The 26,778-nt window shown below is 47.5% G+C and overlaps 13 protein-coding genes across 13 annotated transcripts; 8 read left to right on the forward strand and 5 right to left on the reverse strand.

The window, feature by feature from the left end:
- Positions 1–727: 727 nt before the first annotated feature.
- N7483_010356 (uncharacterized protein) lies at positions 728–1,813 on the reverse strand (the record flags this gene model as incomplete). Its single annotated transcript, XM_057093783.1, has 1 exon — positions 728–1,813. The coding sequence occupies one exon, from the start codon at positions 1,811–1,813 to the stop codon at positions 728–730; it is 1,086 nt and encodes a 361-aa protein (XP_056939754.1).
- Positions 1,814–2,623: 810 nt separating this feature from the next.
- Positions 2,624–5,065, reverse strand: N7483_010357 (Zn(II)2Cys6 transcription factor; the record flags this gene model as incomplete). The annotated part of the gene is made up of 1 exon (XM_057093784.1): positions 2,624–5,065. The coding sequence occupies one exon, from the start codon at positions 5,063–5,065 to the stop codon at positions 2,624–2,626; it is 2,442 nt and encodes an 813-aa protein (XP_056939755.1).
- Positions 5,066–5,819: 754 nt separating this feature from the next.
- On the forward strand, positions 5,820–6,067 carry N7483_010358 (uncharacterized protein; the record flags this gene model as incomplete). The annotated part of the gene is made up of 2 exons (XM_057093785.1): positions 5,820–5,897; positions 5,948–6,067. The coding sequence occupies 2 exons, from the start codon at positions 5,820–5,822 to the stop codon at positions 6,065–6,067; spliced, it is 198 nt and encodes a 65-aa protein (XP_056939756.1).
- Positions 6,068–7,177: 1,110 nt separating this feature from the next.
- On the forward strand, positions 7,178–8,668 carry N7483_010359 (alpha-mannosyltransferase; the record flags this gene model as incomplete). The annotated part of the gene is made up of 1 exon (XM_057093786.1): positions 7,178–8,668. The coding sequence occupies one exon, from the start codon at positions 7,178–7,180 to the stop codon at positions 8,666–8,668; it is 1,491 nt and encodes a 496-aa protein (XP_056939757.1).
- Positions 8,669–9,894: 1,226 nt separating this feature from the next.
- Positions 9,895–10,482, reverse strand: N7483_010360 (uncharacterized protein; the record flags this gene model as incomplete). The annotated part of the gene is made up of 2 exons (XM_057093787.1): positions 9,895–10,165; positions 10,190–10,482. The coding sequence occupies 2 exons, from the start codon at positions 10,480–10,482 to the stop codon at positions 9,895–9,897; spliced, it is 564 nt and encodes a 187-aa protein (XP_056939758.1).
- A 1,847-nt stretch (positions 10,483–12,329) lies between these two features.
- On the forward strand, positions 12,330–12,932 carry N7483_010361 (uncharacterized protein; the record flags this gene model as incomplete). The annotated part of the gene is made up of 2 exons (XM_057093788.1): positions 12,330–12,614; positions 12,681–12,932. 2 exons carry the CDS (start codon positions 12,330–12,332, stop codon positions 12,930–12,932), a joined length of 537 nt encoding a protein of 178 aa, XP_056939759.1.
- A 439-nt stretch (positions 12,933–13,371) lies between these two features.
- On the reverse strand, positions 13,372–13,804 carry N7483_010362 (uncharacterized protein; the record flags this gene model as incomplete). Its single annotated transcript, XM_057093789.1, has 2 exons — positions 13,372–13,473; positions 13,547–13,804. The coding sequence occupies 2 exons, from the start codon at positions 13,802–13,804 to the stop codon at positions 13,372–13,374; spliced, it is 360 nt and encodes a 119-aa protein (XP_056939760.1).
- A 1,017-nt stretch (positions 13,805–14,821) lies between these two features.
- On the forward strand, positions 14,822–15,565 carry N7483_010363 (uncharacterized protein; the record flags this gene model as incomplete). Its single annotated transcript, XM_057093790.1, has 1 exon — positions 14,822–15,565. The coding sequence occupies one exon, from the start codon at positions 14,822–14,824 to the stop codon at positions 15,563–15,565; it is 744 nt and encodes a 247-aa protein (XP_056939761.1).
- Positions 15,566–16,663: 1,098 nt separating this feature from the next.
- N7483_010364 (chalcone synthase B) lies at positions 16,664–17,959 on the forward strand (the record flags this gene model as incomplete). Its single annotated transcript, XM_057093791.1, has 1 exon — positions 16,664–17,959. One exon carries the CDS (start codon positions 16,664–16,666, stop codon positions 17,957–17,959), a length of 1,296 nt encoding a protein of 431 aa, XP_056939762.1.
- A 310-nt stretch (positions 17,960–18,269) lies between these two features.
- On the forward strand, positions 18,270–19,237 carry N7483_010365 (protein-transporting protein BCP1; the record flags this gene model as incomplete). The annotated part of the gene is made up of 3 exons (XM_057093792.1): positions 18,270–18,344; positions 18,401–18,637; positions 18,692–19,237. The coding sequence occupies 3 exons, from the start codon at positions 18,270–18,272 to the stop codon at positions 19,235–19,237; spliced, it is 858 nt and encodes a 285-aa protein (XP_056939763.1).
- A 222-nt stretch (positions 19,238–19,459) lies between these two features.
- On the reverse strand, positions 19,460–20,444 carry N7483_010366 (chorismate mutase ARO7; the record flags this gene model as incomplete). Its single annotated transcript, XM_057093793.1, has 3 exons — positions 19,460–19,537; positions 19,596–20,247; positions 20,374–20,444. The coding sequence occupies 3 exons, from the start codon at positions 20,442–20,444 to the stop codon at positions 19,460–19,462; spliced, it is 801 nt and encodes a 266-aa protein (XP_056939764.1).
- A 653-nt stretch (positions 20,445–21,097) lies between these two features.
- On the forward strand, positions 21,098–23,276 carry mdv1 (uncharacterized protein; the record flags this gene model as incomplete). Its single annotated transcript, XM_057093794.1, has 4 exons — positions 21,098–21,181; positions 21,270–21,870; positions 21,941–22,950; positions 23,001–23,276. The coding sequence occupies 4 exons, from the start codon at positions 21,098–21,100 to the stop codon at positions 23,274–23,276; spliced, it is 1,971 nt and encodes a 656-aa protein (XP_056939765.1).
- A 1,129-nt stretch (positions 23,277–24,405) lies between these two features.
- N7483_010368 (uncharacterized protein) lies at positions 24,406–26,547 on the forward strand (the record flags this gene model as incomplete). Its single annotated transcript, XM_057093795.1, has 1 exon — positions 24,406–26,547. One exon carries the CDS (start codon positions 24,406–24,408, stop codon positions 26,545–26,547), a length of 2,142 nt encoding a protein of 713 aa, XP_056939766.1.
- Positions 26,548–26,778: the final 231 nt, after the last annotated feature.

Raw genomic sequence — 26,778 nt, forward strand, 5'->3', positions numbered from 1 at the left:
CACATGTGCATTCTGTGACTCAATATCAAACAGCAATACTGTACAGATATGGAGCACGCATTATCTCGTAGACATTTGTCCAATGCCAAACCTTGGAAGAGGCATCGTTCTAGACCACAGGTGTCCGTGGGAGCTTGGACAATTTGTGGATATACGTAGCTGCCAAGTTATGCACCACCGAGAAGCCAATGGCCTTCTCCTTTCATTTTCGATAGTGCCTTGGTCTAATTTCATAGGCTCGGCCTTGATGGCCAGTAGAAGTACGGAGTACAGACGAAAGCATTCTCCAGAGAAAAGTGAGATTCAGTTTGTCTTCATCAAGTAACATCAGTATTAAATTCAATCTACGACTCTGCTGATCTCTCATCTCAATTCAAGTCTTATTCCATTTCAATGGGTTTCAGTATCTTTATACTGGAATATTTGATGAAATTTGAGTTTGAAGGCTCTTTTTGCCTCAGCTCGCCGTAATCTCTCCAACAACTTCTTCTCGCCTCGCCTTGGCCTTGGTACATGCGCACTTCAAGTTTCTCCGTGCTCGCATGGTTGATGATATGCTGGAAGATATCCTCGATGCACATGAAATAAATATGTAATGGAGTTGAAGTAGGTTCTCGCGTTGACCATACCAACTAGGTGCTGATCTCTGGTGAAGACCAGTGATTCAGTCCTGGTATCTTCAGAAATTGACATATCAAATTCAATAAGGTCTCACACCAAACGTTACTTAACCTCGCTGCACCATCCGAAACTCCTCAGCCCAAGGGAAATTCTCATATCTCGACCCATCAGGCCTAAGCTGTACTGTAGACGGTGCATAAACACTATTAAGCATCCACGGGTTCCCATCGACAGGCAACGGCGACTTCCTCAACCGCATAGGACAAAGACCATACGTAGCAACCTCCAGTCGACCCGTAGCTCTATACATTGCCATAGCATTCACAAGAAAGCCCCGACACTGTATATACCACGGCTCATGCGATAAAAAGTCCTCCCACTGTGTATAAGGCCATGGATCCTGCATAGCAGCACTAACCACCTTGTGAACTTTAGTCCCAGCTGGAAATCCATACTTAGAACAGAAATACCCTGATACTGTATCCCCAAGGTGTTTCTTCCAGTGCCATACGAGTGAGAACTCCGTAGCTAGGAATCGTTGATCTGGTCTGATCCGCGAAAGAACGAAGTCAAGCATGGCTTTGTGACCTTCCAGAGTGGGCATGTGGGGGTGTAGATCCACGCCCTCGAGTTCAGGTCTTGAGGCGACGAAGCGGAGCATGCGTTCGATGACGGGTGTACGTTTGATTGGAAGATCCAGACGATTGAATGCACCCATGTATAATTTTGGTGTCGTGAAACCTTGATTCGCATTTGTCTCACGGAAATTGATTACCGCTTCTGCAACTGTCTCGTAGAATATATTCAAGCGTTTATCTGCGTGGCCAGACTGGACTTCGATGAAGGGCTCGTTTCCAATAACGAGAATATTGACTTTATTCAGAACAACACGTAGCACGGCATCCAGGCACTGAAGCTCTGTGGCATGTGCGGCCGTGCCAATAGCGGGGAAGTTGCGCTCGGAGTAGTTCCATTTGAAGCTGAGGATGGTTTTGTATCCGGCGTCTATGGCCTTCAAGAGAGCTTGGATGTTTGGGTCTTGGAGGACATTTCCAGGATCTATCTGGTGCATGTCTATGAACCCGCGGATCCAGCGCGAATTTACTCGCTGGAGCTCGTCGTGGTCTATCCATGTGAGTTTCTCGTTGTAGTTGGCACCCAGTGCTCCGAGAGCTGGAGTGGGATGAGGCATCTTGCATGTACAGATGTGATACCAGTCGACGCGCTCCCAAATTTCCAACAACTTGAATAGATTCTGCCAAGTTCGACTTCCAAAATTGTTCAATCCCCAAATTTGGTGTTCTTGAAATTGACGATACTTGATCACCTCGGGATCTTGCAGGACGTTTCGATGATAAATAACCTTCCAAGGTTTCCGGGGATGATCCCGGGGCCTGGCATCCTGCAGATGTGGAGTTCCGTGCAAGCTACCGCCTTCCAAGCCCTGGAGATTCTCATGTGTGCCCTGAAGGTGGCGTGAATGAAACAGGGAACTCCAACTTCTGATCATGGAGAATTTCCACCGAAGAGTGATAATGGATATGCAGCTCCACGGGTATATTCAAAATGTTAACACCGAGTCCAGATGTGCTTCAAGTCATCAAGGCACGTCATCGTCCGAATGTCGGGGAAATCAAGTTCCAACTTGAACATCCATTTGAAGGTTCAAGTTTACCTAAGATCATCTTTAAAAATCCACATGGATCTGCATTTTGACTAAGAAATTGAAAGGCATGATTAATGGCGCTATATAGTCTATGATTCAAATGTCCAAAGTAAAATTATCTAAAAAATGCATTCTCGTTTCAGTCGTAAGTAGTCGATGTATCGACAAAATAAGACAAATATTATCAAAGAGTGGTATCACGATCATTAAAAGTGCAAAATTCCCAAGTCGCTGAAAGTCCAAGAGACACCTGTCCAATTCAACCAATTTATGCCAAAAAGAGAAACTTGTCAAGGTCATATAACCCGTAAAGAACCAAAAAGCGTAGGAAATATTCTATGCCACCATATACTCTCCTCCGCCCCGTTTGGCCTGCATAACACGGGACCAGCGGAAAGCCTGAGATGTATTAGACCCGGAGCCTCCATCCAGTGGAGGCGGTCCCAGATCAGATGGATAAACTGGGTAAGAAGCTTCATCAGAATGCTCAGACCAGATCCTTTCTAACAGCTCTAGACAAGAGAGGTTGTTTACAAAGCCAGAGTCTTTGGAGATGTCCTTGCATCGAGCGCGAACGGCCGCTCGATGGTCCTCTTGGACACATTCGGAGCCCACTATGAACAGTGGCCAAAGTAGATAGACATCAGATTGTACCGCGCGAAGACAATGCATGGCAAGATGAACGAGATGCTGAATTCGCGGATGACGAGATGGGAGACTTGGCTCCGCAAGTCGTTCGCAGTATAGAAGTGCAGCGTGGCGGAAACATTCAGAAATTTGGTAGACATCTCGAAGGTTCTCGGCAGCCACATGGTAAGTAATAGAGGGAGAAGAGTCGGGTATGAACGTTGGGGAATTCCAGTTAGTCATCCCTGAAGCAGATGAAGGTGGAGATGGCATTGTTGTCGAAGCAGGTGGATCGAATCTCCAGGATTCGAGACGCTGTCGCAATGAATACCATTCAGTCCAGAATGCAGGCGACGATGGCTTCCGGGCCTGATCGATGCTTGGAGGTGGGGTTGGAATAGAGAATGCATAATTATTGCCCGCCTGGAAGGCTGGATCGGTAACCCCAGTGACAGCATCCCAGCCAGGGAACAACATTGCTGGAGGGAGAGAGGAAGTAGGGACGGAAACATCAGAAGGGCGAGTAGACTCGGTGGGTTGTTGATCTTGACTGAGCAGGTTCAAACGCCCAAGTTGGGAAATGAGTTTGAATAGCCGGCCATCGCAGCCTGCCAGATTCTCGAGACCCCATTCTCCATCCGAAATTGAGCTGATATCCAAACACTTCCCACGAAGTTGGACATCACGATCGTTCGTAGTGGCAGTCAAAGTGTCAAACCAGGAGAACATACGAATGAACCATTTGAGTTCATCCGTTAAGACTGATGAGTGGCGCATTCGGATTGCGAGCAATCGCGTGACGCCGGCAAACTGGGCTCGAAATTCGGCAACTCCAGTGTCACACCCGTGGAATAGACAGAGGACCAACAAAGTCGCCAATACCGAGTCCGATAATCTACGACGAGGGTCTGCCAGATCTGCATTTAGAGCCTTCACTGCCATAGCTCGGTGGTGGTTTTCCTCGCGAGCATAGCCCTCTGGCACTGAGATACCATATCGGTCTTGGAATGCCTGATCCGTGAGAGCCCGATGAGCCATTGATGACATGCGCGCGGGCAATGTTCTTTCAGTGGACATGTGATTTCGTTCCCGTCGTTGCCGTAGGTTACTGGTGGATAAAGTAGCGATGGCCTCCTGTAGAGCTTCACTGCCCTGGGCCAACCGCAGCACGTGAGTCTTGAAGGGGTTGGTTGGGCTATCGAAAGCGACAATCATGGGCGAAATGACCTCGGTGAAATAGCTGATAAGATATCGTAATCGAGGCGTACGCCCCACCGATCGCGCGAGAAGCAGCTGCGAGTATGAAGGTGAATGGCCAGCATCCCATAATATGGAGTGCTCCATGGATCGTTCATACTCTTCGTCCGCTTCCTGAACCGGACTCTTCAGATGCGGGGCTACCCAGTTGTTTGCAGCAGGCCAAACTGGATTAGCGAAGGTGGCTTCCGGACTAAGACCAGGATATTGCATTAAACTGTCCGTCGATGCCATGCTCTTCACGCTAGCCATGCTTGGACTCAGCCGGTTTGACGCCATTGGTCGACTGGGCAGTGGCAAGCCTGATATTGGAGGCGGGATAGCAGGCGCATTGGACCATGTACGTGGATCTGGCATATCCATTGTCCATGCCATGGTGGATGGGTCGGACATATTAGACATCGCTGACGGCCGACGAAGGTCGGAATCCCCCGAGTCAAACCGTCCAAAGTCCATAGTTGTGAATTCCTCGCCCGCCGGGAGGACCGGAACCTGGCTCGGTGCTGGTGGATTTGAAGCCTGCGAGAGTGGTTTTTGATTCTGCGGGGCTGCTGCCGCCGATTGCCGTGATTCGGACGATTTCCCAGATGCCTTTGCGGACGAACCCATCACTGGGAGCTTCTGACCGCGAAGCTTGCCTCGGCTGGCCACTCCCATTCCCCATGTTAACGTCGTTTTGTATCCGGAACATTCGCGGCCGAGATCGAGGCACTGGGAGCAATATGGACGGCGGCGGTCACACCGCGCGCCCCGCTTGGAGCATGCGAAGCAGTCATCCGGAGCACCGCTCACGACGGCTCTTTTGCGTCGCTTCCGTACCGGGGCATTCAGGTCCGCCTTGCGGGCTTTCCCTTTCGTTGAATCTGGAGGATCTTGGGTAGCGCTTTCGGACATTTTGGTCGGAGATGAGAGGGAAGCGCCCTCAGGGGTTCCATTTGGTGGCTGCCAGGGGGCAAGGATGGCGTTGTCGGCCGTGCACAAGTTTTTTTTTCTCTTGTCTTGTGCTTTGTACAGGTATGGCGAGTATCGGATGGGGAGGATGGGAGGAATTCTATTCGTCGAAGTAATGAACGCCTGCAGGTAATCTATACAAGATAAGGAGCAAAAAAACACAAAAACTCCATGGTTTGCAGGGGTTGAAAGTGGTAGAGCCTTGGGAGCAGAAGAGGTGGGTAAAGAGGATCTTCCGGGGGATGATCCGCACTTTAGTTAAAACCCGGCACTTAAGTTCTGGACGCCGCTCATTTTTATCCCTCAATTGTCTCCACCATGATCTACAAACACGAACTAATTACATGTTTCGATTTTCGAGAGACGAAAGGTATCATTTAGCTGCTCACACATTCTCACTGGAACTACAAACAAAGCTTTAGAATAGACTAGTAATTGCTGCTCTTCCAAGGTCTCAGTAACTTATCGTACTTGCCATAAACATCACTAGAGCAGTACTACAGGATGTAGCTCTCACTTCCACTTCCACCTCCACCTGCGCAACGTTGACTTGAACTGACCTCGAGATTCAATCTTGTCTTTTCATCCCAAACTAACCCCGATATTCAACTCTTCCTTCACCACCTCAACACGTTGGTCATCATCCGACCGTTCAATCACTTGCTCCGTTGGGGAATCCGTCAAGCCTACATTCGACATGATGGGCTTTTGGGAGTTAATCCAGCACTATGACTTTTGGATCACCTTTTTCAACATCCTCTCTGTGTACCTTGAGGTCAGTGAGCAAGCTTCGCAAAAAAAAACTTTGCCTAACACCTGTCACAGAATTGGCGCCTGAAATGGCGCGTCGGCGAACTCGAAGCCGAAATTCTCGATTTACACAAAACCCAGGCAGCGTGCTGGTGTCGCCAGCAAGATGGCCCTCATAAAGAGAAGAGATGGTAGTCTGGGATGCCTTTTTACCAGCCCTTTTAAAATTCCTGCTATCTTCAATTCTGCGGGGACGAACCTTGGAAGCAACACCTGAACGCTTGACCTTGAAATAAAACACCCTGATCAATCACCATCACTTCTTCTACAAATACCTTTTTCAACCAAGCATCCATGAAGCCATTCCACACACCCTCAATTCCAATCATCGCTACCCCAGAAAGTTTCCGTCCTTGACCAGTGCCAGTCGTTCGCCTTACCCATCAATCCCGGGAACCCAACCATCGACAACATTCATATGCAGTTTGAAAAGCTCGAGCTATACTCAGGAAGAAATTTCTTTGGCCAATTTCATTTCAGGAGTCTCTATGTGAGAAAGAGCAGGGATTTATCATTGAAGAGGGCTTGAGGTACTTGAAGGCGACAGGCGGTAGTATCATGAGTTGATACTTGTCTTGCACCTATTTTAAGGTCAAATGTATGGTTAGTTGGGGGCAAAAGAAGAGAACCAACAAAAAATGAAATACCAGAGAGAGTAAGATCCTCTTCCCTGAAGATTATTCGCCTTTTTAATCCAATGAATCTTGATATATGAAGAAGTAGTAGTATAGAGAGGCCCATTGAATCTATAATAAAGGGACATTAGTCCGAACAAAGAGCACTGGGCTATGCTACTATCAGTAGAATACACTTTAGAACGATGACGAATTGCTTGGATGAGACTCGAGGGGAAATTAGTAGCCTCCAAACTAGAAACCCATATTGCATTTCATCTCTTATTCCTATCTTACGCCGTACATGATCCGCAATTGAAATGATGCATTGCCAAGCAGATACGATATGAGGTCCAGCTACCCGCTTTTGCCCCCGAATTCCCCTAACATTCAAAACATCGAATCTCCAATTGTGTATGTCGCCCACACCCCGAAGCCCCATAAATTACGAGACAGAGCCAAAGGGTCAAGGCAAATCCTGATTATCTGATCCTTTGGGAATCTTCGATCGGCGCGCCCGTGCGCCGCCCGCTTGAACCTCGTACGCGCTCGGCCACCGCGACACGCGCCAGGGAAATCTCCGGACCCTGCGACGCACACTCTACTCCCTATCTACTGTCTACCTGCAAGAATGGGTATGCTCCGACCAGGCCGGGCGAGGTCCCTCCTCCTCGCCATGATGGCGGTCATCCTTGTATGCACCGTCTATCTCTACTGGACCCCGACTACCGCATCCTCCACCGTCTCCGTCGTACCAAGCACCGCATTCGAGGTCCCATTATCAGAGCGCCAGAAAGATTTCTGGAAAGCATTCCATCCTATCCTCGAACGTCACAGCCCCCAATGCCCCTCGCCGCAGAAATTGGGCGATGCAGGTGCGATCCATTTCGACCCCACAAAGGATAGTCCGCGGCCGGATATTACCGCTATGACTGAGGAAGATCAGAAGATCATGGAGGAGGCCCATGCTAGCTTCATTGGAGATATCAAGGCAGCTGGGAAAGATTTAAAACCAGTCCATACACCGGGAAAGCGAGGTTTGGTCTCCACGGCGGGGTCGACTTACATGCCAGTCTTTGTTTCCTCTCTGCGCATGCTGCGCAAAGCTGGCTCCACATTACCCGTGGAGGTATATATGAGAGATGCAGGTGAATACGAGAAGCGCATTTGCAACGAGGTGCTACCCGCCCTCGATGCACGGTGCTTGGTGCTGGGAGATGTGATGGGAGAGGATGTCATTGCGCATTACCAACTCAAGATTTTTGCCGTCCTCTTCTCCTCATTCGAGGAAATTGTCTGGATGGATGCAGATTGTTTCCCTCTTACGAAGCCAGAAGATTTGTTGGATTCAGAGCCATTCAAATCATCAGGATTGGTTACATGGCCTGATTTCTGGGCCTCGTCTGCATCACCGTTATACTACAAGATCTCGCGACAGGAAGCGCCACCCATGACTGCCCGACAGTCATCGGAGACTGGCGCATTCTTGGTATCTAAGAGGACACATTTGTTCCCTCTCCTGCTCGCTGCTTATTATAATTTCTATGGCCCATCACACTATTTCAGGCTGCTGAGCCAAGGTGGCCCGGGCGAGGGTGATAAAGAGACATTCCTCCAAGCCACTATGGCAATGGGTGCGCCATTTTACACAGTCAGTGAGCGGGTGCAAGCCATTGGCCACCAGCTTACTGACAAATTGTCGGGCTCGGCCATGGCCCAGACAGACCCGCGAGAAGACCATGCTCTTACCAGCCAAGATAAGTGGCGAACCAAGGATCCCAACGTGGCACCGGCTCCTCATATATTTTTCATCCACGCAAATTACCCCAAGTTTAACCCAGGAGACAATGTCTTTGGAACAGGATGGGAAACCACCCCCACCTTGAAGGAAGATGGCTCTGATTCCCGTGCTTGGACTGCACCAGTTGATACAGTCCGACGATTTGGATATGATATTGAAAAGAGTTACTGGGAAGAGATCAAATGGGTCACATGCAACTACGAATCTCTCTTCAAATCGTGGCAACAAAAATCAGGTCTCTGTCAGAAAGTTGAAGAATACTGGAGTCATATATTCGCTGAACCGCATGACGATGATCCAAAATTCACCCTGGATGGTTAATTTGTCTCATTTTTTTTTCTTATATGGCTTGCGGCTTGGCCTAGCTTATTTCCATTTCCATTGAACGAAGGGCCTGGCGCCCGAGTTCATTTCCTCCAGCGGCTGGACTACAGCCGTATCTTGCCATGATAGCAGCTAGCCTTGCTGTCTCAGTGGTTCATATGAGTGCCTGTATCCAGCTCTGCACCACATCTTTCGACTGTAAATATTTATTATAGAGCATCATCATGTACCATATGTTAAATTTTAAGCCTCAGATTCCGGGTTTGTCACATAGGGCTCTTTTACTACTCGGGATGCAGTGGTTTTTCGTTTCTTCACCGCCTGGCAGAATATCTACCAGTTGATTTTATCTAAAAGCACCGCGCGGAGCGCGGGGCTACAAACTTGTATTGAAATGACCACGAGCCACTTGTTTTTCTTAAACCTTTCCATCCAGTGCTCTTAACGCCGAACCGACACATGTGCATCCCGGTAGATCAAAATTTTCATCTGGAGGTGCCCACTAGTAGGTCAGCTGATACATAGATGTGCAGATACCCGATTATGATTCAACCTTGGAACCTCCACTCAAATTCTCTATAGGGCCCTGGGAGGCAATCCAGCTCCAGGGCTACTATGATCGTCAATAATCCAGTTCTATATTATCTATTGGTAGAGAAAAGCATATTCAGTTAGTAAAATAACAGAGTGATTGATTATGGCTGACAAATTTATTATCTTGAAATAATAATTACGAGCTTACTGGCAGGAAGCTAAGAAGTAAGATTCAGGATCAGTGCCCAGGTGGACCCCAAACTGCCGTAAGGTTTGAATTAGGTTTGATCTTCAAGCAGGTACGCTTATACAAATAAGATCTTATAGTGGCTAGAGCTTGATTGCAAGGGACCGAGTCTTAACGAAAGTCAAAGGTGGGGTTCAATTGTATGAGTAAAAAATCGTTGATCTCTGTAAGAGGTCCGATCTGTCAGGCTTGAAAGTAGATCACTAAAAGACAACAATAACCAATTTGGGGAACAGGTAAACAAACAAATAAGCTCGTTGAGGGGCCATTGGGAGGTGAAGAGACTTCGGGAACAATGTATGCTATACAGGCAGGGAACGGGGGTCCTCTCTGACCATGTTTGACCTATTCGGCCTGAAATTGAATTCTAGCCCTCTTGGGATAGAATTTGTCATAGAATAAAAGACCCATCTCTCTGTTCCTCTACCTCAAAACAAGTAGCTTAGATGTCACCCTCACCGCCCGAGGTACAACTGCTGAAGCTCAGTTCTGGACCACAGTATGCGTCCTTGTCAAATGAAGCAGTCGGGCCAATCTTCAACCATCCATCCCAAGTGCCTCCATGATCCATACGGAGACATTCAGTGTCACAGATCTCAATCTTATCGATTTTTTCGAAATAATGCTTAAGAGCACCTGCAATTGTGTCCTTTTTCGCGGTGGTATCGCAGTTTGATCCAGAGGCGTAATAGATGTAGGATATGTCCTTATAACTACCACTCAATTAGCTGCAAGACTTCTCCTTAGATAGTCCATAGACACTACTAGAAATGATTTTAACCAGGGCAATCAGAAAGGTGCCGATGCCAGCACAATTCGAAGCAGCCTTGAGACTATGTACACACACGGTGACATCGGTTCGCTCACTGAGACTGGATTCAATAAGCTCAGTGCTGTTGGCAGTGTTGTTGAGACTCATATGAAACCATTTAGCTGGATAGTTTTGTCCGTTGATTGTAGGTGTCACGGCAGAGGCTTGCGCTGAAGCCGCAAAGCAGCAAGCTGCTATAATCAGGCCTTTGAGTTGCATAGTAGGCGATTCCGTTGAAAACAATAAGATTGGTAAGACAAGCAAGATAGGTGATTTGGTAGGTATGATGTAGAGGATTGAGTATTGCTTAGATATCTGAAAGAAATAGAACAGCAGATGTCTCCCTCTTATGCTTTTTAAAATGCCGATTCTTTTTTATGTTAGAATATAACTCAAAGCTTTCCGGTATTATTTCGGCTTTGAATACACCTGGGCAGGACTATCCACTTGTAGGAATATCCACTAGGTAATCTTGAAATTCTCTATGAATTTGGTGGCTTGAGTGCCGGCTCTTTTAGACCCCACATTATAGCAGTAGAAGTTTATAGGCTATTTACTACCGTGAATAGGCCTATATCAAAGATTGTATTACCTAACTTTACTGAAAAAATCTTAGTACCCTACAGTATTTATTATCTAAAAATCTGTGGGCTTAAGCCTATCACCTTATAAGATTCTTATTATTACATTATCACTGGCATGAAAGCCTCCAACTATTTCTACAAAATACTATAAGCTACTGGTTATTTCTAATACGAAGTAACATACCTCTAATCCTTTGACCCCTGGGCCTGACCTAATGGCCCCCATATGTCATGATTGGGAGCTAGTAGTCAGTCGTCTTGGAAGGATTTGGTAGATGGATATACAGCACTTGAGTGACCAGTTGACGGGTCATAGTAAGTATATGACTGCCTAATCCCATGGCGCTGGCACCTGCCCAGGTGGGATTAAGTTCAAAGGATTTTGTCCAGGACCCTTATTTCTTTTGTCAGGATCTCCCCACAACCAAGCGCTAGCTTGAAATTCTCCTCAATGGATATATGTAGTTTCTATGAAAAGAGGTGGTCACTAAGGCAGCCCAGGATTGAGGTTTGGCGACCCCGAAATGGTGGCTGCTGACCGAAACAATACCTAGGTAGTATTAACTCAAGGATCAATCTACTTACACCAATTGCAACAATACCATGCCCGGTAGGAATTGCAAGAATCCTTTCAAATCTTGATCAAAGCCTTCTAATTCCATTCAGACTCAATGTATCCCGGCTTACCAAGTATATGGCGCATAGTAGGTGCCGCTCCTAAGGATCTACAGGGTTAATTAGTATAAATTATGGTTTTACTAGCCGCGGACTGTCAAGCCCTAGAGTCGGTAGTTCAAATGTTTATACATATAAAGCCGCTAGCCCACAAATGCTATTGTATGGTACTACTTCAATGTTTTAGCTTCTCCCATATCAAGCCATATGTATAGGCACCTAGCTAGGTAGAAATCTCTTCCATATATCTACTGTTAAGCGAGCTAAATATGGGTAATACATTGTCATCATGGCCGCAGCAGGTCTTCAAGGTGAACAGCCTCTAGTTGATAGAACAATGCAGATAAGCACTGGAAGTCGGCAAATGTAACTTCGGGAAAAAGGATTGGCTTTAAGGGTCGCGCTCGCTGCATATGTGGGGCACTGGCAGGATTGAGGCTAAGGCAAACATTGCCCCTCTACTTAGTATATCCTAGGTGTAGAGCAAAGCGCCCCCAAACATACACATGTGCATATGAAGTACCAGTTGACCCATTGGACAGACCCGCCTACGTGTATCTTGAAGCCGAAATGATAACTTAAAATCCGCGTCGGGACTTACTATGTTCTGATATAAGATCATTAAAAAACTTAATAAGTCAGCATTTTCGAAATAGTAGTAGGAGAGAGTGCTTGAGAGAGAGAGATCGGCTCTTCTCTCATATATTTAAGCAACAACATTTGAATCAATTCAAGTCTCAGCTTCTCACAATATTCACAAAATCACTTATCTTGCCAATCTTATTACTTTCAACAGAACCGCCCACTATGCACCTCATCAAAAGCCTACTGTTAGTGGCTTACTGCTTTTCAATTCCAACACAAGCCTCTGTGTCTACTATCAATGGGCAGCGGGTACCAGACAGGTGGCACCAGATCAATCTCGACGGGAAAGTGACTACCAAAAGCACTGAGCTTAGTACACGGGACTTTGATATCAGTCTTGAGACGCGAACTGATATTACTGTTTGCGTCAGTGATCTTGACGCTACCGCTACTTGTGCTAAACTTGGCTCTTTTTTGGTTGCCCTCGTAGCTGTTGTGTCCAGTTATGTTCATGAACTATCCAGCGAGAAATCTTGCGCCAAATTGAGTGGCTCTTACGAGACCGTATCCTAGATCTATTACGCCTCTGGACGGAACTGCGATACTACAGCGCAAAAGGCTACAATTGAGGGCGCTCTTAAGAAATACCTCAAGGAAATCGATGATGAGGAACTCTGTGGTACTGAGTGTCTCCGTATGCATCATGGAGGCACTTGGGATGGATGGTTGAAGATAGGCCCGAAAGCGTCATTCGACGAGGACGCATACTGTGGTCCAAAACTGAGCTTTAGCAGTTGCATCTCGGGTGGTGATGCTGATGTCTGAGCTACTACTTATTTTGAGGTAGAGAAATGGAGATGAAGGCAGAGAAGCGGAGAGGCAAAGTTATTCAGTGGCCCTTCTATTTAGAGTGTTTGGCGAAGTGACTGAGCTATGCATTTAAGTAGGTGTTGTAATGAAGTGGAAATCCTTGTAAAAACTGGCCATTCGAACTTATAATATTTCTAATATTTCGAGTCTTGTAGGACTGAAGAGACTTTGAATGTCCTTGAAGGCTGGTATGAAATATTATATCATGGGAAGCAGCCTAGTCATGATCAAGTACCACCTGAAAGCCCCTTAGTCTAAACGATAATTTCATCTCCATGATGGTGCTCCGGCTGAGTCTATAGAATTCGTCATATCGTACAAAAGAAATGTGTCCTCAACCCCGAATAATTTTCAAAATTCAAACCAGGGCCATGATAACATTATGTCAATCATTTTATTTCTTAATACCCTTGTCACGCAGGCGCTGCTCATCCTCAGCCTTCAACTCGGCATCGATCTTAGCACCCTTAGAGGGAGCGTTGCCATGGAGCTTAGCCTAAAGAGCATGGTATCAGCAAACATTCCGGCGATGAAACAGAAAATTGAAATACTCAGTAATGCAAACTTACAGGCTTGGTAGGATCCTGCTTGCTGAGTTCAGCCTCCTGGTTGAAGCTGTTGTTGTGGTGGTGCGAAGAGTCGGGCTTGCTCCCCTGGGAACCAAGCTTGTTGGCGATGGAACGCTGGTCCTTGGAATCAAGGTTCTTGTGAGAACCAGGCTGACCCTCCTTGTAGCGCTGGGCCTCGGTGATCTCAGACTGAGGCACGTTGCGCTGGTCACCGGCTTCGTAAATGCCGCGGTTGCCAACACTAGACTGACCAGACATGTTGTGGAGGTAGTAGGAATTAAGTTGAAGATGTGATTGAGTGAGAGAGAGTGCGGATGACGGTGTTAAGTAGATGAGATATGGTGATGCTTTGGTTTGTGAAAAAATTGAGACAGACACTGGAAATCTTCAATTTTTATACTTGGTTGAATATGTGATGCGATGGCCAGTGATGTCATGTTGGAGTCACTGAGATCATAGTTGTGGGTCGGGGTCTCAGGCTGGCCGGAATGTCTGATATCAATGCTTGATACTTGGATGTCTATGTAATGGACCCTTTTATTCTAACCGGGTTTGTATCAGAGCAAGGTTGAAATCAAGGCAGGTCTAGGTTGTGACATCGGGGATGTGTATGGGTGTAGTAACAAGGCTCCACTTTACAAGCATCACAAATGTCAAAGAGTTTCTTTCATATTCTTCCTAGTCAAAAGAATTTATTCCTGGTAAAAGTAATGAGATCAGAGCTGAGTTTGAGTTGATTGCTTGAAATTATATGTTCTTGTTAATGTTATTGGCTTAAATATTGCTATTTTTGCATGGGCATCCCTCATACCTATACTGTGTATGAGATGGATGCTCATTTGAAAGACCAATTGATCCGATCATCGGACCCTAATTCACAACTTACGGACCAACACACCTCATGCTACCTAGGCAGTATGAAAAGAATGGGATTTGGGATTTAAATGTATCAGGATCAAATAGGGGCCAGTACCTAGCTGTCACCTGATCCCTTATACCTTAATTCTTGAGACCATGGCCGCCACGGCGCTACCTATAAGCCACCCGTCCACGACCCACTCCGGCTATCGGACCTGGGAAGTCAATGATCCACTGGCAAAGCTATGTACTACTAGACTAGTACCTACGCGAGAAAACCCCACGTCTTGAGTCTCGACAATGCGATCGCATTTGTCCTGTCTCTTCAGGATTCTCGCTCGAAATCGAGCATCGTTTCAATCTCCCGGTCAAGCTTATTATCACTCTTTTTGCCGACACGCCTACTCCACCGCCACAATGAGTTCGGCTGCCGCTACCCCTGCACCTACACCAGAAGTGCAACCCCGCTTCCAGCAGCTCTTCACCGAGCTAGAAACCCGCTTCAAGGTAACCAGCCTTGGCAGTGATAAGTGGTACATCCTTGCCATCTCTACACTAGCTGCGAGTCCAGATCCCGAGCGGGCCGATCAACTCTATCTGCACTTGATCTCTCAGCCAGAGCACTCAACCTCACCGGCTCGTCAAGCTTTAATAAGGCGTCTGCGTGAGGCGCTCATAAAATCAGTGCCCATTGTTGGTGTCTGCAAGCCTATCGAAGCCATTCTGTCTATTAACAAGTTCGAGCGCGACGAGGATAAGGACTACACCTTTACTCGTGAGAACTGGCAATCCGACGAGGCAAACCATGAGCGTGGCTCGGCATGGATGCAAAAGTTGTATTCTCGCAACACTGGTGGCACATTGGATTTGTTTGCTGCACACCGAGACTTCAAGTGGTTATCCGAGGAAATCACTTACGGTCTATATCTTTCAGATCGTCAGGTTTTGGATGATGTGGATACGCAGCTTGTTGTCTTGCCAGGGATCATGAGTCAAAACTTGCCGCTTGAGACACACTGGCATATTCGCGGGACAAGACGCTTAGGCCTGCCCAAGGAAGAGGTGCAGATCATTTGGGATTGTGTTCAGCTGGTGTCTCAGTTCTTTGATGTCAAGCTGAACAAGGTGCCGACAGTTGAGGCTGTGGAGTATGATGTTTGAATTTGAGGCAAATTATAGATAGATTTCAAGCATCATTGATATGTAATTGCATATAGACTTACCGAGGTCCGGTCGAATATCAGGAGACTTGATTCTTGAGCAACGTTACACGTGAACTCAAGAGTCTAATAGTAAAGTTAGTTTCCTTCGCATGTTAACTCGTACTGCTGGTTTGCAAGTGGCATGCAGTACCTCAAAGTTTAATGGTCTCAGAAGTCTTACCTTGCTCGAACATACACCGATTTTTCCCAATGGAGGAGACGGGGTGGGGTCTCTCTAAGCTTGATATAGCTGTGGTCTGGGGAGAGCTCGATGCCCACGTGAAACTGAAACAAAGCTTCGCACTTCATGGATCCAGCTGAGATGAACGCAATCCATCGACGGCCACGCCGAGCCTATATGCAAGGTGAACCCTGACATACGCGTGGTCAGATACCCTTTCAATCTCCGCATTTTTCGGGCTCCAAATGATTCAAGTTGACAATCAAACCAAAGATTTCGGCGTGGGTATCTGGACCACATGTCATGACATGGTTCTGCTGAAAATAGCCATGTATTCTTCCCTGTTTAACAGAAAGGAGCAACTGAGGCAATGATGACAGTTCTCAGCCTAGGCGCAATCTTAATGCATCAAGCGCAGGTCTGTAGAAATGAGCCGATAGTCCTAGTCCAGTCTGGGATAAGTGATAACTATGAAATCAAGATCATTAGCCCCGATAGCCTATCTTCTCTCAGTCTTCCATGCACTAGTTTCATCACATTTGAATAATCGTGACCTCAGCCGTAGGCACTGGCAGTTGGTGGCCAAATTGTACGTGGTCAATTGCTTCGAAGGATTCAGAATGTCAGACACTGGTAGCATTCTGAAAATAATATCCATGAAGATTGGAATAATATTCAAGTTTTGTTAAATTTCTAATCACATTTACTCATATTTGTAAGTTGAATTCAAATTTCAAGCAAATTTAGTAGTAATTTTACGTCTAGTGGCTGGCGGTCGCAGCCCAGTACATTCAAATGTTATAAGCAATTGCCTCCCCAAGCCTGGAGCCTCACTACAGATATAGAAATTGAAAAGCAAGTCCTTCTAACGTCAATATGGGTGGTGTATTTTCCAACCCAAGCCCTTCATCACCCTCGGCAAATGCCACTGGCACTACCACAGGCCCGACAGCAGTTCAAAAGAGGGATAATGAGATAATAATCACTGGCCTAGGCACAGAATGGCCCTCCAAGTCCATCACCGCAGATGATTTCAACAAAGTGGTTCTAGGTTTTTACTCTGAAGAGACAGATGCTCCATGGTTCGTGTCATTCAACACCTGGGCAGCATGCCCATGTATAATTTCTATCATTACTGACGTGTGTCTTGGAAGGCTTCAACGATTACTCAGAATCAACACCAGAACGGGAATTGAAACTCGGTCTGTAATAGATCTTTGGGGTCAGTCCCCCTGGACTCCACAAGATCCTCCCAAAGCCGAAGAGATCGATATCGCGTGGCGCAGCTATGGAGTCGAGCTGTCCAGGAAGGCGGCACAAAAAGCTCTATCAGACAGCCAAATCGAAGCAAATACCATCACACATATTGTGGCAGTTACTACCACGAATGCTGGTAGCCCTGGTTATGACCAACTGGTCGCCCGAGAGCTCGGCATCCCCTCCACAGCAGAAAGACTCCTAATAAGCGGCAGCGGATGTGCTGGAGGACTCGCTGCTTTGCGAATGGCTTCAAACCTTGTCAGATCAGCTACATGTCGGGGTGAACCCGCAAGAGTCTTGGTGATAGCATGCGAGATATGCAGCATTTACATAAATTCCGAACTACACGCAGCGGCGACCTTGAAAACCGACGGAATTGGACCTACGCTATTCGCTGATGGTGCTGCCGCTATGGTCGTGTGTAATCCCGATGGCATGATACAACCAAAGAGTCAGGAGAACCTCCCAAGACGCTTCTCAGTCATTGACTGGCGCTCCATCGTCACACCCGGTACCCTCAATGAGGTAGAATACAAGATGAGCAGCACGGGGCTCCAGATTTTCATATCAAAGAACCTCCCTAAACTGAGCTCTACATCTCTCTTGAGTCCCTTTCAAAGTCTTGTCACTGGAAATGGCATGCAGAATTCCCCGTCTACGGACTTCGATTGGGCACTTCATCCTGGCGGATTGGCCATTATCAAGGGTGCTCAGGCAGCTATGGGGCTCCCCGATGAAGCGTTAGCAGCCAGCTACGACATTTACCGGAATCGAGGTAACACGATCAGTGTTGCTGTTATAGCGGTTCTGGATAGACTGCGAACGATGGAGATGAGGAAGCAGGATGTTATCACAACGAGCTTTGGACCTGGTCTCACGACGGAGATGATGTTGCTCAAGCGGTGGGAATAGATAGCGGGCGCTCGGCGGTTTTATACGTCCTTATTAATATTTGATGTCCTTCGAATGTGATTTGAGACTTAATATATGTGGATGAGCACTGAGAGCTGCATAGTAAATCATTTTCATGTCATCATGATCCAGCTGGGGTGTTGTCGCTGTAGTGATGGGTATGGAGTAGAATAGACACAATGACATCGAGCCTGATAACCGATAACCGATAACGGCAAAAAAAAAGTTCGAAATCGAGGGGCCGGAGATCACCCAAATACTTCCAACCTCCAATTCTGTCGCATTCACATTCACAACCCCTTCAGAAATCATGGGCAAACGTAAGCAAGATCTCGGTGATGTGCCCATGGGCGGCACCGGCAATGCCGACGACGAGTCCGACGATGTGAGCACACAACCCCGCGTTACCAAAGACCGAGCATAGCTCCTAACCCGTCGCAGGACGTTGACATGATCAATGTCGACTTCGAATGGTTCGATCCTCAGCCTGCCGTCGATTTCCACGGTCTGAAGAACCTGATTCGTCAATTGTTCGACAACGATGCGCAGCTGTTCGATTTGTCTGCCCTGTCCGATCTGATCCTCTCACAGCCGACCCTCGGATCTACTGTAAAGACCGATGGCAATGAGTCCGACCCATACGCTTTCTTGTCTGTTCTGAATCTGCAGGAGCACCAGGTAAAGATAGCTCTGAAAAGTTAACACTGAGTTGAAGCTAATATATTATTCCAGGACAAGCCCGCTGTTCAAGATTTGATCAAGTACATTAAGAGCAAAGCTTCCACCACACCCTCCCTTTCCGCCCTCAACGAGCTCGTCTCCCAGACCCCGATTCCTCCAATTGGCCTCATCCTGACCGAGCGAGTTATCAACATGCCCGCGCAGGTTATCCCACCTATGTACAACATGCTTATGGAGGAGATCGCCTGGGCGATTCAGGACAAGGAGCCCTACAACTTTTCTCACTACCTTATTATTTCCAAGGGCTACGAGGAGAAGGAGTCGAAGTTGGATATGGAGGATTCTCGTCCTCAGAAGAAGACCAAGAAGGGCGGCGAAGCAGCTCAGCGATTCCTCTTCCACCCCGAGGACGAAGTGTTGCAACGCCATGCGCTGTGCTCTGGTTCATACGAGTTCACTCACAAGCAGGATGACGGTCACTCAGACTCTAAGCGTGCATTCCAAGACCTCGGCATTGTTACCAACGGTAGCATGATCCTGCTTGACGCAGCGAACTTCGAATCTACAGTCAAGGCTGTAGCTGAGTACCTCCAGTAAGGGATGTATGTGAAGATTCAAAATCTATCTTCATATCATTTCATTTCATGTCCCGTTGATGAGAGTATAATCTATACGATTTTTTTTGTCCTTTTCTTTTCCAGCACTTCTTTTGCTTAGCCTTCAACTCCCAGGCTTCCCCAGCGATATGATTCTATAGATCTCGTTACCAGAATCAAAAGTTCATAACTTCATGGGCTCATGACCAAAACATGTCACGATTTACTCCCATTGGGTTCCCTTAAGGCGCTGCATGAGGTATTCTACCTCAACGACCTTAGTGAGCGGGATAACGCATTCCTTTATATCTCAGTCAGCAGCAAATTCGTCGCTACCAGAGTAGACTTAAAATTCTCACCTTATACATAGCAACGACCGCATCAACATTGATCTTCTGTCCCTTTTCATCAGGGAAAGCAGGATCAGTACCATAAGTCTTGGCCTTAAGTCCCAAGCGCTCCAGCACTTTCTGCTCGACCTTGGAATCCGTAATAGCAGCATCAATCCCATCGCGGTCCTCCGACTTAATCAAGCGCACAAAAGTCTCAGGATCCTTCTGAAACTTGGCCTCAGCAACGAACTTTCCAAAGTGAATTCGTCGCGACAAGGCCTGCAAACAAGCCACATCGCAAGTAGCAGCAGAGCCATAGTTTTCCTGTGTTTCACCACGGTCTTCACGACCGAATTTTGGGCATACCGCAGGGAGTACCTCGTTAATGTAGCGCTGCTTAATGACGTCGTTGACGTTCACGTCGTTTGAATGCAGGATGTGCGGGTACTGCAAGGGTGCGAGGACAGGCTTCTCCAAGACATTAGGGAAGAAAGGGTACTCGTCGGGGGATTCGTAGCGGCGGACGCGGGATTGAAGACGCTCTTGTTCGCGGAGAAGGTAGTCTGCTAGACTAAGTTCGCTTTCGGGGATCTTGACTCCGCCGGGGACGTAGATGGTTTTGTTAAGAGGGAATTGAACTCGCTCGATGAGGTGGAAGGTGATTGTGTCTTCCAGACGACTGGTTATCTGGAGTGTTAATAGGCATTTGGAGTGCGGCGATCAAACTAGCATTATTCGCGGGGCGCGGGGAAATTGATGCATATTGGGGACTCATTGGGAGCAATGAGTCAGTTTTGGGACTGACATGAGTTCGAAACGAATGTTGGCGAGGTCCAATGCCTTAGAGGCATCGGAGAGATCAATTGCTCTATCCATTTTTTTGGATTGGTGGTGGGTTGAAAGGATAGAGAGAAGATGTTGAAAACGGCACTCCGGTATAATTGATCAGCGAAGTCGGAGAGACCTTGAGAGAGGCTTAGATACAGAGATAGATGTAGCTTTCCAAGGCTAAATCGGGGTTCATGCTTTATATAGGGGAATAAAATAAAATTTTCTATTCTGAAAAATTCAATCAAATTCCAAATAAACTATTCTACTTTTAATCGAACTTCAAAAGCAAACATATCTCCATGACTCAAGCCTGCCCAGTGGTCTACCTTAAAGCTGTTCGGGTATTCAATACTTCGACTGTACCAAGCAGAGCTATGGAGGAAGAACCAATATAAAGGTAGCCGGAATGTACAGAATACAAATCAGTTAAAAGAAAAAGAGCACCTTGCAGAGATCTCACTAGTGACAACCTGCAGAATTCAAAAAAATAAATTGGATTAATCAATTTTTATCTTAGGCGAAGAGATCCCTGTCATATATAAGGGTAAGCAAAAGTACCATACCGACCTTACTGTATCTAGATAATACCCGGGGGGAACTTGGAAACGCGGTAAATCATCGCGTGGACACATGACGATTCTCAGCCTTTTCCCTCACACGCATGTTGGTTGATCTTTCCCCACTACTACTCTCCTAACATGGAGAATCATCGCCGTGACGAGTCACCGTCCGGTCTTTCGGATATTGTTGAGGGCGATGGCTTGCTCGGCACCGGATTAACGGTAGGTCGCTTTTTTTTAAGCCAAAGCCTGGCGCACTGCACATGACCCCTCCCCCATGACCGCGGACTAACAGGGATGTAAATTATAGACCCGTCACCTTGAGGCATTTGGACGAACAGTTAGTTCTACGGCAGGACACTTGATGGGACCGGCCGACCAGTCCTCAAACACTCATTATCAAAATGCGATGACCGGCATCCACCGCGAACTACGTCGGCCCGCGGCGCAGCGCAATGTCTTCTCCCTAACTCAGACAACGCCTACCGACCTTGTGCGCTCTAAGCTGTCCACTACCGAAATTAAATCGCGAGCTATCTCCTCCCTTCCCGATGACCTTCTCGCCAACATCCCCGATGATACCAGCTCCTACTCCCTATTTCAAGGCTTCCAAGCCACCCTCCCTGAAGATGAACCCTCACATAAAAAGCACCGGAGAAAGAGCTCCAAGAGCGCTAAGGCCATCAAGGATAGCGAGAAGGGCGGCGCCCTGACCGCTGGTCCGGCTGGGTTGAAGGAGGAACGAAAAAAGCTGAGCCGCCGGCTAGATCTGATGGGCATCCGAAAGAACATGTGCAGCGCCGAGATTCATGAGATAGATAACAAGATCGCCAATTTACACAAGATGCGTCAAATTGTGCTAGACCGATTAGCTGGCTTGGAAATGGACGAGGCGGCATTGGAACATGACTGTAGGTTGATCTGCGTGTTGCATTCCGGCTGCGACAAGAGAAAGAGAGTGAAGACCTAACCTAGATACAGTGACGGAGCTTGACATCAAGCTAGAAGACCTTATACCAGAAGAGACAACTGATACATCTGCCGCCGCCGAAACACCCAAGTCCTCTATGGAACAAGACGAGTCCACGGCATCTAGCGACCCGGCTATGGATGCATCGTTCATGTCCGAGTCGATATACGAGAAGTTGCCCAACCCATCACCAAAGAGCCTCCGCCACCGATCTATTAGAAAGCGCTCGATGCCGATTCTTCACGAACACTTTGCGCCAGGGTCGTTAATCAAGGAAATTTCAGCACACACGGATATGGTGACTGCGATTGATTTTGATTATCCATTTGGCACAATGGTCACAGCTGCCTTGGATGATACTGTGCGGGTCTGGGACATGAATATTGGTCGCTGCTCGGGATTCTTGGAAGGACACCATGCCTCGGTACGGTGCTTGCAAGTAGAGGATAATATTGTGGCGACGGGATCTATGGATGCGTCTGTCCGGTTGTGGGATCTGAGCCGTGCTCGGCCTAACACTCGCGACACTGGTCGTCTTAACAAGCACGAGCGTGGTGAGGAGGAGCTATTTGAACAACCTTCCACTACCTCATCAAACTTCCAAGATTGCCATGTCTTCTCTCTGGAAGCTCATATGGATGAGGTAACTGCCCTCCACTTCAAGGGCGACACCCTCATTTCTGGTTCTGCAGACAAGACGCTGCGGCAATGGGATCTTGTCAAGGGAAGATGTGTGCAAACGTTGGATATTTTGTGGGCAGCCACTCAAGCCTCTACAACCTCTAACGATGGAGGTTGGCGACCATCTGGCCGCCTGCCAGATGCATCCGCCGACTTCGTTGGAGCTGTACAGTGCTTTGATGCTGCTCTTGCTTGCGGAACAGCCGATGGAATGGTTCGCTTATGGGATCTGCGCAGTGGCCAGGTTCATCGCAGTCTAGTGGGGCACACTGGGCCTGTCACCTGTCTCCAATTCGATGATGTGCACTTGGTGACAGGTAGTCTCGATCGCAGCATTCGGGTAAGTTTAAAATTTTGTCATTTCAAAGGATGCATCACTAATGAGTGCAGATCTGGGATTTACGAATGGGTTCGATTTATGACGCCTACGCCTACGAAAAGCCTGTGACTAGTATGATGTTCGACTCGAAGCGCATTGTTGCTGCTGCGGGTGAGAATGTGGTCAAGGTTTACGACAAAGCCGATGGAAACCACTGGGACTGTGGTCCCGGTGTCGGCATGGATGATGAGGGCCCATCCCCTGCCACTATTGAGCGTGTCCGCATCAAAGACGGGTACCTGGTCGAAGGACGCAAAGATGGTACTATGGCTGCATGGACATGCTAAAAGTAACTATAACCTGTTCATTCCCTCCGTTCTCCATCGGTTCTGCATTCTTCCTTGGGGGTCTCCGCTCCTCCCCCGTCTTCTGCGCCCGCTGTATAGTATTCCAACCCCTTGTTTAGAGAGCTAGATGGAGCAAATCGGTACATCTGGAGTGAACTATGATTGCTGTTCTGTATTTAAAGCACCTGGTTAAAAACCAATCCAATTTACTTTGTCGGAATTCCCACCTGGTTGTCCATAGTCCTCTCTGGAGATAAAGAAACATAGAAACCCCGATTTTCTACTCATTAAATTGCTTTCAGACGTAAAAATAGAAATTTGAAGTCATATGAACCAAGGCTCGTCGCCATCAAGTAGCTAACCTTGGAAATGCATAAAGGACTCGAGCGCAACAAAGCCGTTAATCTTGGAGGTACCTACGCTACTGCCGAGTCAAGGTCGAGTTTCATAAGTCTCCCACATCACCCAGATTTCTCTCATCTTCTTCATTTCTCTACATCTCTTCAAATCTGCCAGAAAGACAGAGTCTACCTAGTCATCGGTTCATACTATCATAATCGTGGTCCGTCATCAGTGCTGATCGCATTCTTTGGTCTGCGGGATCCACATTTAAACCCGCCGCAAGTCACGTTCCGTCGCGCGTCTGCGCGTCTTAACAGCTACAAAGTCTAGGGTCGGGATCCACAGGATTCGGCCTACACAACACATTATATCGCCAAAGAAGAAGTTCAGGCTTAACTTGTCAATTAAAAGTAAGTCATGAAGAACATTTGATGGGTGCGGGGCTTGGGCACCACGGATTCTGTACTCCCTTGTCGGGATGACACCATGTCCCTGGACCTGATGGCTAAGCCTCCCCACCCTCTTTGTTTAGTTGTTTATCATTTCAGATGATCTTGAGGCTAATTGACATAGGCTTCTGGCTTCGTTTGATCTTAGAGTTGATTGGGAACTTGGGCTGTCCGCCCACGCGGCTTGTTCATATCAGCACATAATAAAAAGTCGGTGATTATTCCTGCTTTTGGTTTGCATTTCTTGCGCTTTCATCATAGGGGAATGTTTGCTCTCTATCAAGACTTTAGCATATTAGCAAAATCTGTTTTCCTGCTTTACTAATCTGTGTATACAGATGGCTCCAAGAAATGCTGGGAAAGGGTACGTCGAGTTTGAAGAAAACGCATTGAGACCTTGGGTTCCGGACAATCCCCATTTACCGCCCATTCCCATTAAGTCATCGTTTGGCTATGGCTCCCAAGTCCTGCCAGTTGCGCGTAGACCTACTCAATTGCACGCACGGCCGGGGACCACCAATCTTAAGGAAATTGCCCGTTCAGTTAACGAGGCTGTTGAAAACAGTGAATTGAAGGCCATCTCCTCCAGAGAAGCCAGAGAGCAACGGTTGGCTTCAAGTAAGCGAGAGTCCGCTGTTCGTCGACGGACAAAACGAGAGCCGACTCCAGATGAGACGCAATTACATCAGGGACTACGTGAGGCAACAGTATCTCCGACAAAGGAATCCTTCAGCCAGAGATCAGATCCAACACCCTCACCTCCAATCCAAAGGGATGTTTCTACCGACTCGAGTCCTGTTGCTGAGCCTCCTTCTCAACGTCGCCTTTCTGTCATGTCGAATATGTCGAATTCACCACTTTATCCTTCGCCTCTTCAGCGAGGGGGCCATGACACCTATGGGCTCAACAGCCCAGATAGCCGGAGCCGTCAAAGTTCAGTTGATAATGCGTCCGAAGTCTCTTGGAGTTTGGAACGTGATATTCACGAGGATGAACTGCGAAGAACACGACCAAGCACTTATGGACGTAACATCACAGCACCTCCCCGACGCCCTTCTGGTCTGGGTAACATAATTCCTTCTGATATCCCCGAAGAGGACGAAGAGAATGATCAAGATGATGAGTCTGAAGAAAATGATGAAGAGGATCTTGAGGAGACGAGCGACGAGGATGAGGAATCGTCACAGTCTGAATATTCCGACCATTCCAATTCTGAACTTAAGTCTCAGATTGTGGAAAGCGTTTCAGGGGGTTGGACCGCCTCAGTGCGCACTATCATTCCATCCTTGTTTCGTTCCGAACCTACCTTGGAGCCACTTCGGTCTTCATCTCCGGAAGAAAGACGAGCCAGCAGACGGGCCTCATCAATACGGTCTGAAATGTTCGATCAAGTCGTGTCTCCCAAAAAGTCCAATACCGGCAGCTGGAGACGACTGGTCTTCGTTATTCTCCTTCCGTTAGCTCTTGCTTTGGTCTTCCGGTCCGGATATTTGAATGACTTGCACCTCCCCGATTTCCCTTCATTCCCATCCGCTCCTCAATCCACCCCCAACGAAAATGACTCCGCTACAGTCCAAAGACTCAAAAAACAGATCTCCAAAGTGAACGAGCAGATGTCTTCTATGTCTCGCGAGTTGGTTGCCGTTCGATCAGAAAATTCTCGTCCCTCAAATCCCACCTATGTTATGGGTCAACCTTATGGCCATCAATCAGAAGTTCACAAGATCAACTTCCTAGCCCCAGCAATGGGCGTATTGGTGGACCCATATCAAACGAGCCCGGGTTCTGTTAAACTTCCCTCCCTTTTTGAGCGTGTTGCACTCACAATGCTTTGGCAACGTTCAAAACTCCGGGGTCCATTACCCCCTTTGACTGCCCTATCTCCCTGGCAAGAAGTGGGAGACTGCTGGTGCACTGCTCCACGAAATGGAATATCTCAACTCTCACTTCACCTTGGTCGTGACATTGTACCAGAGGAAGTTGTGGTTGAGCATATCCCAACCGGCGCTACGCTCGACCCGGGTGTCGCCCCAAAGGAGATCGAACTGTGGGCCCAATTCAAAATAGTCCCTCTCCCGTCCGACTCATTGGGCACCCGGATTTCTCGCTGGATGCCGTGGGGTTCTCCCAAGATGTCTCAGCCGCTCGAGCCCGTCTCATCGCGACTAAAGGGACTTGGAGGATACAAAATTCCCGGTGACAGCTCCCTACATGATGTTGTTATGAACACCTTACGCGCTACGAACCGCTATGACCCGGATAGCGCCTTCTCAGACGACCCGCTTCTTGGCTCGAATTTCTATCGGATCGGGAAAATGAGATATGACATCTTCAGTGAATATTATATCCAACGATTCAGTCTCAACACCATTATCGACATTCCAACAATTCGAGTGGACAGGGTGGTATTCCGAGTGAAATCCAACTGGGGCTCAAACAATACTTGCATCTATCGACTCAAGCTACATGGCCATATTTGATCTGCTGCATATCGCCTAAGCCAATGGGGTTCCATACCTGTAACTTATGAACTTCTTGGCTCTGAGTCACTCTGTTGCTATTATCCTACCCTTGGCTATATTGCAATTTGCGAAACGGGTTTCTTTACCTCGGGCTTTTTAGTATTCTCCTTTTCTCTGTTTTCTTCTCTTACTCTCATGTATTTTTCTTTTAGGCGCGTGATGATACCATGCACTTAGCGCGTGCTTAGG

The sequence above is a fragment of the Penicillium malachiteum genome, assembly GCF_028827825.1.
Source record: "Penicillium malachiteum strain IBT 17515 chromosome Unknown utg000005l:1.0-9002435.0:326005.0-9005861.0, whole genome shotgun sequence".
Lineage (NCBI taxonomy): Eukaryota > Fungi > Ascomycota > Eurotiomycetes > Eurotiales > Aspergillaceae > Penicillium > Penicillium malachiteum.